Raw genomic sequence first — 14,232 nt, 5'->3', positions numbered from 1 at the left:
GCTGGACGGCCCAGAGTTGTGCTGTCAGGTCAGAGCTGAGCAGTGCGGTCATCCAGCGTGACTGGAGGCTGGCGGTGGAAGAGACGGAGGGGTCGGCACTGCCCGACTTGTTTGTTAGGTCCCGACACTCCCATAACATGTGATTTAGTGTGGCAACCTCGCCACACGATGTGCACCTGTTTGTAGTGTACACGTCTGGATACATGGCGTGCATGAGTCTGGGGTTTCTGTAAGAGTCTGTTTGTAATTGTCTGAAGTGTACTGCTTGCGTCCTGTCTAACATAGCGTGAGGGAATGGGTATATGCGTCTTTGCAATTGGTAGTGTGCCGTGATGTCGTGAAAAGTGGTCATACGATCCTCCCATGCCCAGACGTTTGCAGTACCCCGCGGGGGCTCTTCCTCCGATGCTGCTCGGTGAGTCAGGCCTCGAGCAACGCCGTGAGCCGCTTCGTTGGGGGTGCTCATTCCAGTGTGTGCCGGGATCCATAGCAAATGCCTTCGGTTATCAACGTCGACCTCTCCCTGGTGTATGGGATGTCGCTGGAGTATCTGATACGCCTCTTGCGAGATGCGCCCATTTGCAAAATTGCGAATTGCCATTTGCGAGTCACAGATCACGTATGTAGCTTTGGTTTGTGTGAGGGCCAGTGCTATGGCCGCTTCCTCTGCCGCTTCGGCATGTGCCGTGTTCACGATGACGCTCGTGAGGTGGTTGCCTCGAGTATTCAGCCATCGTTAACTACCACAGAGGGCGTCGCTTGCGATATCCACCACCCCATCGAAATCTAAAGACAGAAGATGCCGCTGCCTGGCGTAGGCTCCAGACAGGCACTTACACGAACCTACACATATTACATCGGATACACCCCACAGCCTACACAGACGAATGCCCATGGTGTGGGGCCACGCCAACCCTATACCACATTACGTGGGAGTGCACACTACAAAACATAGAACACCTAGACACGAACACCACGAGGGAGCAATGGGAGGCACTGCTGTCCAGCTCGGCCCTCGACGACCAGCTCAAGCTGATAAAGAGAGCGGAGAAGATGGCAAGAGCCAGCGGAGCCCTGGACTAAGGGCCCCGACCATTAGCGGTTTTCTGATTATTCTTTTTATAAAGTTTATCTATCTATCTATCGGTGGCTAGTAACTGCTGCCACGAAACTCTTCCTGTCTCGATAGCGGGCTGCGTCGGTGAAGACCGCCTCCTTGTCGTTAGAGTAACTTTTGTTCATTTGTTGTGCCCTGGCTTTACGCCTCCCCGTGTGGTGTTGGGGGTGCATGTTGCGAGGCAATGGGGGTACGTATAGTTGCTCGCGTATGGGTCTTGGAATGTCTACTTTGACGCCGTGTTGCGAGTGGTATGTGATGCCGAGATTTTCAAGCACGTGTCTGCCCGGGCGGGTCTTGGATAGGCGTTCAAGTTGGGACACTTGTTGCGCCTCCACGAGTTCTTCGAGCGTATTGTGTAGGCCTAGTTCTAAGAGCTTGGTGGTGCTAACTCCAGGCGCAAGTCCCAACGCACATTTGTACGCCTTGCGTATGAGCGCGTTGAGCTTGTTTTTTTCCGCAACCGACCAGTTGTGAAACGCTGCCGTGTACCTTATCTGGGAAATGACGAAGGCTTGTATGAGTCGGATGACGCTGCCTTCGCGCATGCCCGCGTGTTTGTTGGTGATGCGTCGAATGAGCTGCATCGTGCTGGTGGCCTTTGCCGTTATCTTGCGAAGTGCTTCGCCATTGCCACCCTTATGCTCTATCATCATTCCTAGTACCCGGATTTTCTCTACTAACGGGATGGGTAGGCCATTTGATGCCGTTAATTGGATCTTTTTCTTTTCCAGGGGGGTGTAGCATTTAGGTGGGCGCCCCTTTCTGACTGGTCTATACAGCAGCAGTTCGGATTTTTCGGCCAAGCAGGCGAGTCCCGTGCCCACGAGGTAGTTTTCCACGCATTGGATGGCCTGTTGTAAACGTTGCTCGATCTCTCCGTCGCTGCCCGTTGTCGTCCAGATCGTAATATCATCCGCGTATAGCGTGTGATGCAGTCCTTCGATTTGAAACAATCGGTCGGGCAACCCCAGCAGGACGAGGTTGAAGAGCATTGGCGAGATCACCGAGCCTTGCGGGGTGCCCGAGCTGCCGATGTTGATTTGCTCTGACTGTAGTTGCCCCACTCGCATGCGAGCGGTTCTTCTCGTGAGGAAGTCTCGGACGTAGTTGTACGTGCGCAGGCCGAGATTTAGATTATCTATTTGTCGCAATATGGCATCGTGGCGAACGTTATCGAAGGCCCTCTTCAGGTCCAGCCCGAGGATGGCTCTCGTCGAACGCCCCGGATTGTCTATGATTTGGTGTTTTAGTTGCAGAAGGGCGTCTTGCGTGGAGAGATGTCTTCTGAACCCAATCATGGTGTGTGGAAATAAGTCGTTGTCCTCGAGGTAATCCATGAGTCTATTGAGAAACGCGTGCTACATTAACTTGCCCACGCAGGACGTGAGGGAGATGGGGCGCAGGTTCTCCAGCTGTAATTTCTTGCCGGGTTTAGGTATCAGTGTGATATTTGCTTCTTTCCATTGCCGGGGTTGCTTGCCCGTGCGCCCAACACTCGTTAATGTATTTTGTTAGTTTCTCGATCGAACCGTAATCGAGATTGCGTAGTGCCCTATTGGGTATTCGATCGGGGCCAGGGGCCGACTTGGTGTTCAGCTTTACGAGGGCCGCCTGGATTTCGGCAACGGAGAATTCCTCGTCTAGGGTGGCATTGCTTTCTCCTGAGTAGTCTGGATATATTTGCGGTGGCGTTTGGGATATGTAAAGGCGTTCCGCATCCCGTAGGAATTGTTCTTCCGTTCCCCCATAAGCGTGTATGATTTTGTATATGCCTTGCATGTGTGTGGTCTTGGTGTTGGCGGGATCGATCAGGTACCGCGCAGTATCTGCCACGTGCAACGCGTGGTGAGTTGACCATCCATCTCCGCGCATTTCTCTTCCCATTGTTGATGTTGCAGGTTAAGCGCGTGCTTTTTTATTTCTTTGTTGAGCTGTGCTATCCGTTTACGCAGTCTCCTATTGTGTCTCTGTTGTTTCCATCGGTGCTGCAGGTTAGTTTTGGCTTCCCACATGTGTAGCAACCGGGAGTCTATTGTCTCAAGCCCAGCTGTCGACGGGATCGTTTGCGTCACGCGCTCGATATCCCACCGCAGTTGGTCGGTCCACTGTTCTATATCTTTGATGTCTTCCATCTGTTGCTCATCACAATGTTTGCGTAGCCGATTCCAGTTGGTGATCTTCATTTGACGACCGGCATTGTGTTCCTGCGGACCGCCTTCTGCTTCTATGGAAATAATGTAGTGATCGCTCCCCAAGTCTTCCATGGTGTTTGTCCAAGTGACTTTGCGTGTGTTGCACGTGAAAGTAAGGTCCGGCGTCGTGTCAGTGCTTACGCTGTTGCCCTGCCTTGTTGGTGCCGCGGGGTCGGTGACCAGCTCGAGTCCGGCGTATTGCGCCGTTGCCCATAGATGGGTGCCTTTGGGGTGATCGTGCTTGTAACCCCACGCCGTGTGCGCCGCGTTAAAGTCCCCCCCCAATGAACAGCTGTTGCCCCTTGGCGGTGTCGATTGCCCGTTTGAAGAGGACATGGAAGCGGTGCTGGCGGCATCTGGGACTGCTGTAGACGTTGAGTACGAAGATGCTATTGCGGGTCTTGCGTGGTGGAATTAATTCTACGAGAACGTTTTTGATGTCTCTGATTTTGGTATCGTGTTCGATAACCGTGTGCGCTCGCAGTTGTCTGTACTTAGCGGCGTGAGTAGCGTGAGGTGTACTCACGACTATGATGTTTTGGCGGTTGTTGGTGCACACCGTGTCCTCCCCTGCTTCTTGCCCCGGTACGTTGGCCGCCCGGTAAATGGCCGATGCGAGGAGCACGGTTCCGGTGGCGGCAACGTCGAGGCCTCCTCTTCGTCGTATCACGACCTTGAAATCACTTCGTGGGAGTAGTGGCATTTTACTGTTCTTGATGACTTGCTGCTTGACGTTACGCTGTCTTTGACGCGAACGCTGTCGGTCGCCGTTCGCTCCCTCGCCGGTGCGGGAGTGGGTTCCGTTCTGGGTGTTGCTTTGCGCGCCCTCGCGGTTGAATTGGGTCTTGTATCGAATGGTGCACCAACCGTTGCCTTGGAGAAACTCTTCAGGGGAGATGTCCTCCCCGTTCACTTGAACTTCCATCACTGCTCCGGCGAAGCGAGCTCCGGTGAGGGTTAGCGTGGATCTGGTCAAAAGCCTCTGTGATTGGGAAGGAAGTCGTTTCCCACCTTGAATATGGTGCCAGTAGAATCTTGGTGACTTCCTTCATACGCTGGTGTTACATTCATGAGGTGAATGAGCGATAATCACAGCGAAATTCTTGGAAAACGGAGCCGACGTGAAGTGCGTTCGCTGAAGCACAGAGCGCTATGGGGATACATAGGTATGAGGCGCTGCGAGGTATGTGGAAAGGTGTAATGGTTCCTGGACTTACTTTTGGAAATGCGGTTGTTTGCTTTAAATCAGGTGTACAATCAGGAGTCGATGGGAACCAAAGGTGAGTGGGATGCATCGCATTGGGCGCTCTCGGGAAGACTACAAATGAAGGTGTGCAGGGGTGTATAGGCTGGACTAGTTTTGAAGTGAGGGAAGCTCGCAGCAAAATTGAGTACGAAAAACGACTACGGAATACGGAAGAAAGTAAATGGGCTGGGAGAGTGTTGATGTATCTGTACAGAAAAAAACATTGATTCACAGTGGAGGAAAAGAACTAGGAAGCTTACCAGCAAGTATGCGGCCTGTAGGGAGAGCAACACAGCAACAAAGAATGTCAAGTAGAAAGTCAGAGAGGCTGAAATAATCTCATGGGTGGCGACAATGGAAAATAAATCTGCCATGAGTAACTACTTAAGACAAAAAAACGAAATCAGGAAAGATACAATTTATGATAACTCAAAGGAAAGCTTATTACTTATCGAAGCGAGATCGGGATGCCTTAGAACACGCACCTATAAAGCTAGATATAAGAAGGAAGAAGAAGCATGTGCTTGCTGCGGTAAAGCTAGGGAAATGATGGGGCATGTTTTATTAGAATGTGAAGATATCTGCCCAGCAGCCTGTTTAGGCACAACTGGCCTCCTTGAAGCCCTTGGGTTCAGCGATAGCAGGGGAAAGTGAACATGTCCAAAGCAGAGATTAGTAAGAGATGACTGGAAGATTGGGGCAATAAAAGTAGGGAAACAACAAAAAATGGAGACCTACAAAAACAAAGTTCACAATAAGGGGCCAAAAAATTTGGTTATGAAATGTCATTGTAGGTTTTTTTTTTCCCTTGTTTAACCTAGGTAGGACATTAGGCAGTATAATAGCAAGAGCTTGGTGGCACAACCCACTGCATCTTTCCAAAGGGGACGCTCATAACATACATGCATCCATCCTGATATCATCACCATTATGTAGTGAGCAATATGGCCGCTGCTGTAGAGACTGGTAGGGCTTGCCGTGCTGCTCGGTCACTGGTTCTGGGCATTTTGTTACCACTTTCAGGGCAGTAATCATGTGTATGGTACTTTAACATGACTACCGATATCTTTATTATGTTGCCGTGGTTGCTCAGTGGCTATGGTGTTGGGCTGCCGAGCACGAGGCCATGGGATCGAATCCTGGCCACGGTGGCCGCGTTTCGATGGGGGCGAAATGCGAAAACAGCCGTGTACTTAGATTTAGGTGCACGTTAAAGAAACCCAGGTGGTCGAAATATCCGGAGTCCTCCACTACGGCATGCCTCATAATCAGAAAGTGGTTTTGGCACGTAAAACCCCATAAAAAAAAATTATGTCGCCAGGTAAGCGAGAGGCCTCAACTGGCAAAAAAAACTTGAAACGAGTAAGCTTACATTCTTTATTGTCAACGATGAATGGAGCAGTACATCCTCACAAATTTCATACAGGTCAGGTGGACTTAATGCCGTCAGTCACTAAGTTTACAACACACAAACACAGGTGGCCATCTATTTAATTAGCTAACATTGTATAATCAGGATAATTATTATATTACCAGAACTCGCTGCACTTGTTTGTTTGCTTAACTCCCCTCTTTAATGCCATGTGGCAATGAGGGTATCTTAAACTTTTAAAAAATTAAACTATTAAATGAGTAACCGCCAGAGTTGCAGTCATCATGAAGTATCATTTCCTCAAAACTGCATCGAGAGCATTTGATCATTTTAAAATTCTTTGCATTTTCATGCAACAAATTATTGTTGTGAGGGAGCATGTGGTCCCTCGTGGTAATGCCCATCAAGCTGATTTGCAAAGAGCCGATGACAGAGCTTGTGCATTAGCAAGTAGGAGCTTGCTACATTGTTTCTTTTCTGGGAGTCTTGGCTAGAATGACAAGAAAAGAAACAACTTGGGACTCAACATATTAGTACTACTCCGTTCATCATAAAAGTAAGCTTATATGTAGAATTTTAGCATTCCCCTTGTTACGATATGAAACTGTAGACTGTTGCTTTCCTGATAGGGCTCACACCCACTATATCCGGTAAACTAGCAAACATTTCATGGTGAGGCATATAGTTCAAGAGGACATGTTGTCATTATGGTGACCATTGAGCTTCTTATGGCTTGGAGTGGGCAGCTTGCAGGCCAATAATCTCTATTTTGTCCGTCTTCCTGAAAAGAGAAATGATGAAGACATGACAAGCATGCAAACAAAAATGGTGAAGCAATAGTTCAATAAGTAAACAAATCACGGTTCTAGTTGCAGTGTTCAAAACATCCCTTGTGAGGATTTTGGCCCTTGATGTTACTCCAGCGGTGACGCACTCAATGTTGTCCTTTACGTCCCGAGACAATAGAGTCCAAAAGGGTGAACAAATATGAGCAGCATCATGGAGGCTGAAGTTGAAAGAAAAAAAAAAGCCTCAATTACTGTGGTGTAAGTGAGTTTGTGATCCATGCGACTAAAGACAGTGCACAAAACGCTCCAGTACCAAAAAGCACATACACACACAACACTGTTTTGCGTGTGCATTTCTAATTTCTTTCAATGGTGTCAATGCAGCCTCCATCAGATGACTTTTTTTTTCTGCCAGACACTAGGTAATAAGCACAGTCATTTTGTTATGTCTCAACTGCAATTAATCTAACTGTATTACTGGAAGTACATTTGCCACAAATGTGCAGTGAATTTATTGCAGTGTATCACTTATGCAGAAACCGCCAAAACGATTTATTATTTATGCTGTACTCCGTGTTAGGAATTTCAACATGCCAAAATAACAAGAGCCTCATTTGAATTGTCTTTGAGGAACAATTAATTTATAATTATTATTTTCTACTTTTAAGAAATGACTACAGGAATCTGTTTTATCCGCCTCGCACACAAAGAAATTCAAAGTTGAGAATGCAAAACAATGCTTTTTTTACTCACCAGTGCATGCAACCAGAGGCTGCAAGGTTAATCCACTTTCCTGGGTAGTCTCCAAGCAGACTGTCCTTGGTTCCAGTGATGAATTTTCGTGCTAGTTAGCACTTTTTTTTTTTAAGCAACACGTCATTATGCGGTCAGACGCGGCAGATCCCTAACGCCAGAAGCTGTGCAGCCATTACGCCAAAGAAACGCCGCAGCTGATAAAATTCACCATCTTTAAACACTTTCGCTTGGTGATGGCTATAGAATGTTGGATGCATAAACAGGCTGACATATTACTGTTTTCTAATGAAAACGAATCTGCGTGGTGCTCCTCGAAGGAAATGACCACCCAGTTTGCAAATACTACCACCGTAAAATTCGAATCTATAAACGGCACGGACTGCAATCAATACCGGTGGGTTGCTGCTTATCACACATCAGTGAGGTCTCAAAACCTTTATTCAAGTAATAAAGCACAGATGTTAACAACACAAGTCCAATAAAACAATGGTCTGCATATATGATAAAAAAATTACATGTGAACTATGTTTGTTGGTTAGTATTTGTACATTTCTAAACCAAATATTGAGCCGCATTGAGCATCCCTAGCAGAAGAAGTATGAATTAAACTACACGACCAAATTAAAGTAGCTCGACTTACGCGCTTCATGCTGGAAGGCGCCTCTGTTGATTTTTCACCCTCTGTGGCAATCGCTGGAACTTGAAAGTGTGCGGGGGCTGGCTTGACTATCCTAGGTCACCTTGCACAGCTTTGTTAGCAGATCTGTGGCAACGCGCGGTGATTTGGCCTACCACTCATTGTCAACATTCCAGCTGATCGCAAATTTTTACCGACAAGCCCACAACTGCAATTGCAAACGTTAACACAGGGTTGTGGATGATTTTCCATGGGCCCTATTACGTAGTGACTGCAGCTCCACAGGCATTGGTATCTTAGTATGCACTGTGAGCAAAAGGCTGTTTGGGCTATCGTCTCGTTGTACACTCTGCAAGTGTTACTGGAAGAGAATAAATATTTGACTCTTTCGAAAAGCGAATTCTTGCATCAAATACAAACTCAGTAGCAAAGATAGAAAAGACTATTAAAATCAGATTCTAAATTTCAAATATTTGAACACAACTTTTTTTTTTTTCACGAACCACAGCTAAAGCTGCATAAATTCTGTGCAAGGACAGGAGGACTGGAACCAGATGATGTTAATACTGTAAAGTGAAGCCTTTTCATATTTCTCGGCACTTTCTAGCTAATCAGCGATCCTGTGGCTACTTTCTGAGTTCACAATTTCACAATTTTGTCAAGATAACTTCTTTATCTGATGACTATGGTACAATCTGCACATACAGGGATCTGCCATCACTGAAGGGCGGTCGTCCGTGGCCACCATACACGCGAGAAAACCCTCGTTATGTGTTCCTCAGCAACCGTGGCCAGACCACCCAAAACGAGCTCGCCACAGAAGAAAAGGACCACTACAGGGACCAGTTGTGCAAGTACTGGGATGACTACCTGAACATGCAGGCCACTCACCAGCAGCCCAATAAGTTCCCGTACAAGTGCGACGAGATCACCTCAACCTAGCCACACTACAGTGGCAAGTCATATAATGTGCAATATGTGCGGGACAATATAAAATGTGAAAGTTATGTGAAATCTAGCTTTCACTCCACATACCCTGAATTTCCAGTTGTCACTATGTCACCCTTTGCTTGTGTGATGAGACACCTAGAGCAATTCTCCAGCCTTGGCCTTGGTTACACTGTCCAGCCAGTGCTCTGAGGTTACTGTAGTTGATGTACTCATCTGCCTGTTTGGCCGCAGAACTGATATTTTGGCTACAGTCAAAGTTAGAACTATCCACTTATGCCTCAGTAACACTCAGTTGGGGCCCACGTCAGTTTGCTGACTTAGATGCAAAACCCAAGTGCCGTTATTTGCAAGTGCGTAAGTGCATGTGGGGCCCATTTGATGACAGTGAACACTTTTCTCTACCTTAAAATGAACTGCAATGGTGTTGCACTTCCATTTGATTTTTCGCTGGTCTACGCCCTGAGTGTCATCGTATGGATTTAGTTTAGATTATCCCCACAATTATCCCCACAATATCCAGTTGCCGAGTTGCTCATATAAAAGATACGAAAGCAACAGCAAGAATTTAAGTAGAAACTTCAAAAACTGTATCACCCTATTTTCAAATAGTCAATGGTAATAATGCCCATGATTTACGTGATGCTTTCATTAGACTAAGGTGACACAGTGTTCATGCTCCTTAATTTCCAGCAACACATCTGAGTCTGCTGCCTAGAAGTGTGCCAGACAGATAAAACATGGCCATGTATATAAGTAACAAGGTGGGACTACGGCCATATTGAAAAATATTTCTAAATCATTTCAGAGGGCCCCACAAAGGACAGCCAGAGGGTTTGCCCAAAGCAGCGACAGTTTGCAAGACAACAGTATGCTGACAGCGCAATGACAGCATGACAACGGCACGATGACACACACATTGTAGATCTAGAATTGAATCCTAAGTGGGAACATGTTTTCTTTCCTGCTGTGCAACAGATTCAGATGCAGGTGCAACAGACCACCTCAGCCAAATTGGTCTGACAGTTCGATGATAATAAAACTGAATTTGATACCTGCTGCATGTGTAACAAAAGCTAAAGTACAGCTGCCAACAGACTTCATCCAAACAGCGAAAAAAATCTCTAACAGCTTAACTTTATCAAGTACAATAAGTAAGAAGTCGACAGTTTTGGTAGGAAAGTGCATTAGGCTAATACGTTCAAGGCAATCCAACCAGAAACCTCGTAACATCCTCTGCAGTAGAAGCAAACAGACACTTAAGGTATATTTGCATTAAGTATGACGATGATTGTATGTTTAACCCTTTGTGATCATGTATTAGGCCCCTCCCAACATGCTAAAATATGTTCTAGTCAGGTGTCAAGATGGACCACACACGCACCTGGGCTCACATCTGTCAGATATTTAAGTTTGTAGCATCAGTTTTCTGGAACTTTTTCAATTACGTAATAACTGTACTTCGCAATGTCTTCAGGCGAGGGCAGCATTTTTTTTTTCCTTCCTCTATGCTTGAAAGGATTTTTGCATAATTTGTGGCCTGAAGTGCCGACAGGTTGGTAATGCTTTATGCATGTATGTGCATTTTATGGACAAAATTCACATGAATTTAGTGAATCAGAAGATCATTTAGCACCGTGGATGAATGTATTTCACCTTCAGATGGTCAGAAAGTGTCCTCAGATGACAGCATTTTAGAAGAAAGTGGCAATGAGGACCCTACAGCCCTGTAGTGGGAATGCTGGCCTCCACCTACGATTGTTCTTCAAGCGCTACCACACAGTGCTCAGGTACCATTGAGAGCCTCAGGAATAACTACCGTTTCTGTATAAATCATACAATGTGTGTTTGTTTACCTGAGTGCGTTTTCTGGGTGCCATCTAAATGCGAAAAATTCTAATTGGTATGACCTCAAACTGGATAAATGTGAGTAGCCTCAAAGGGTTAATAGCTATCGCTGTAAAAAATACAATGTGGACTGATGACTTTTAATCCAGTCGTGTCCGTGAATTAGAATAAGGCCCATCGGAACAGTGCAACAGATAGTCGTTATTCAGATGCAAGTGCGTGCAAGGCCCATTTATGCCTGCATAGGGATTGCCTTGACAGGTTGTCTGTTGCACTGTACTATGCTAAAACGCCTCAATATGTGCAGAAAAAGCACTGCACCGACGAGCAAATAGCACACACTACCCATGCGGCTATGTGGACAAATATCGGATTAGTGGAACAGGACACTAAGGTTGAAGTCCCCAAACATGATTTTATACTTTGGAGGCATATCCAAATTACAGCGTTCTTTCCATTTTGTTATGGCGAGTCGTTCTTGAATATGCAAACTCCTGCAATCTAGAAGGCGGTTTTTCTACAAAACTTATTCACTTTGTAGCTTACCTCTCTGCGTTTTGAAGCGAGAAATGAGAAGCAAGAAGGCGTGGGAGGGGGGGAGGGCAGCAATATCATGTAAAGTGTTTTCAGGCTGGTAGTTCTGAAAAAGCATACTCAAAGTATACCAATTCAACTAAGGTACATGACAGATCAAAATTGAAGTTGAGTTGCTCGTGCTAATGTCACTTTAATGTGGTCTCGAACAACTTGCACATGAGCCATACGATTCAAAGTAATTTTGACAGTAACAACTTAAAGCTACCATTGAGCCTCGACATAACGAAGTAGGTATAATTGGCAATTTATTCGTTATATCGAAATTCGTCCTTTTATGCAAATAAGTACAGCTGCCGATTGATTTTTCTTACATGGAAAGGGGCCGCAGAATTTTCCATATAATCGGGCAGTCGAAAAAAGCAAATTTGAATGAGAAAACAATTCATTTTGATGAATTTGGGAGTCGGCGACAAGTGATACGGTTTTATGCCACGTCGACGATATCTTCACATAGGCAGTACAAATTACGTGAAGCCAGCCGTGCTTTCGCGTGCACTCCGCCCCACGACTGATAGTGTCGCCCACACTGGGACGATGCTATCATGAAAAGCGCCAGCAGTGTGGAGAGAATGCTTCATCTGCTTCTCACTCCAACGGGTCACCGAAACTCAAGATTACGCAACCTTCAATACTAAACTCGTAGGAAGACAGCTTATATGATGACTCGCCGTCTTCGCCGGCCACTCTTTGCATACGCGGCAGATTGCCTCTAAAGTAGGGTGCGTGGCTGCATATGCGCTCAGCCACACTTAAAGCCATGCGCAGCCACGGCCGAGGCGCGCGGCATAAATTGTGATGCACGCTAACATGCCCTCCCCCCCCCTCCCCGCTACCCCCTTTTGGCATGGCCCTAGCACGTGTTTGATCGCGTTACCACGAGCTAGCTTCCCTTCCCCTCTTTATTCACACAAGGCGACGGCACTCGTGTGCGTGAAGTCATCTTTTTTTGTCACCCGCACACACTAACTTGCACCTAAAGCACAAAGTGTGTAGGATGCGATAAGATCTTATCGCACTTGGACTTTATAGGGAACATGATGCGGCTTCACTTCAGCGATCGGTCTTGCTGGCAATCGCTCTTGTCGCGCCGCACGCAATTTGAGAAGTGCGTTTGCAAGCAGCCACTTGTAATTCAATAATTTGACCATCTGCATTCGGAAGTTTCCATTTATTGTTCTGGCATTCCTTTGCTGTGGAAGCGAAATTTTTCATTATACTGAAATCGCATACAAACACACTTCTTTATATTGAGCTTCTAATTACAGTGTCCTATGGACAAGTTATGAAAAGTTAAATGCTTCGTTATACTGAAGTTCATTATATTGAGACAGCGAGCTAAGCAACCAGCCAACTAAGCTTTATGGAAAATCCACTTTCTCAAAGACTGGTGGCAACATTTTTTTTTTAGCCAACTATGATTTGCGGAAAAGCACCCTCCTCAATGGCTGGTGGCAACAGCACAATATTTAAGAACTTTTTTCATCTTCTTAAACCTTTCAGACGCCACTTTATCCCGTCGATTGAAAACTTGCTTTCACCACATTTGTTGCATCTCCAGAATCACAGAAAGTGTACAGCTGCAGAAAAGATTAAGAATATTCAATTGTTTAGCAAGTTTTGTCAGGTTTGCAGAGTGTGGACTCCATGTGAAAACTCACTACAGAAGATCAAATATGAGAACAAACTATTTCAAGTTTTCAAGAGCTTGCGAAACACTTATCCAGCCACTTGAAAATGATGCCTGGTGCATGACATTGTGACAAACAATGAAAGAAGTGAACACTGAACACGTTAAATACAACATACTGACACTAAGTGAAAACACCCAACCATCTACCTTCCCACTCATTTTGCTAAAACATTCTGCGCACTATTTAAAATTGCGGCACAACTCCGATCATAAGTGTTTCAAGATGTATGCAACACATTTTAAATATTACTTTCATCAGTGCTTTTGCTGTTGATTCACTATCTTTTTGTACACAATTGTGTACGTAGCTTCTGAAAGGATCAAACCTGTGCAAGGCAGCAAACCCAATGCACTGCCGGTAAACCTACCCTCATCAGCAACAAGAGGCCACAGGGGCCACAAGTAAAAACAAATATTAATTACTGGTGCTTTGAAACGCAGCAAGATACGTCACCCTACGACCTGCCTTTGCAGGTAAGCTACCTTATTCATGGCAAGAGGCGTTGGTCTAACTTTCGTTTCTATACTTGTATTTGAGTATGTGTAAGGTAGCAGACCAGATTCGTAGGTTGTTAACACCCCAGAATCAGCACAATGGGTGACAAGAGCCATAAGGAAGGACGAAGATTAGCCGAAACTAAGTGCAAAACAAGTACAACTTCATCGAAAAGGTTGAGAAGAATCTGCAAAGTGTGCTCTTCGCGCCTACAAAATAATTCTGGTGGTGCTTGTGGCACCCTGAAAACAGAAGCTTTGTTCTCGCCATTGTGCCGTGTCTGCTAACAATCAGTCGTACGCATCATCTGCTTAGATGCTATTTAAAGTTAGTTACTAAGAAAATGAGACAACTCCCATTTCTGAAGCTTTGCCAAGATTGCTTCAATAGCACATTGCTATGTACCTGTCCATAACCAATTTAGCCAAAGTGAGATTTTGTTGCAGTTAGTCTTTAAGTAGATGGACTTTGACACTAAGCCAAATGATAAAATTTACTGGCTAAACACAGTAGATCCAGGTTTAACAGGAAACGAGCAGAAA

The 14,232-nt window shown here is 45.7% G+C and overlaps 1 protein-coding gene across 4 annotated transcripts in view; it reads left to right on the top strand.

The window, feature by feature from the left end:
* LOC135895807 (carboxylesterase 5A-like) overlaps positions 1 to 9,123 on the top strand; it is a 28,870-nt gene extending 19,747 nt beyond the window's left edge. For 3 of the 4 annotated variants that reach the window (XM_065423988.1, XM_065423985.1, XM_065423987.1), the window contains one exon: positions 8,819 to 9,123. In XM_065423988.1, coding sequence (XP_065280060.1) covers positions 8,819 to 9,053 — 235 coding nt within the window. In that variant the 3' untranslated portion in view covers positions 9,054 to 9,123. The remainder of the gene's footprint in view (positions 1 to 8,818) is intronic. The other variant, XM_065423986.1, reaches the window with a different exon arrangement.
* Positions 9,124 to 14,232: the final 5,109 nt, after the last annotated feature.

The sequence above is a fragment of the Dermacentor albipictus genome, chromosome 4, assembly GCF_038994185.2.
Source record: "Dermacentor albipictus isolate Rhodes 1998 colony chromosome 4, USDA_Dalb.pri_finalv2, whole genome shotgun sequence".
NCBI classification, from domain to species: Eukaryota; Metazoa; Arthropoda; class Arachnida; order Ixodida; family Ixodidae; genus Dermacentor; species Dermacentor albipictus.
This window is presented reverse-complemented; position numbering and strand designations above follow the sequence as displayed.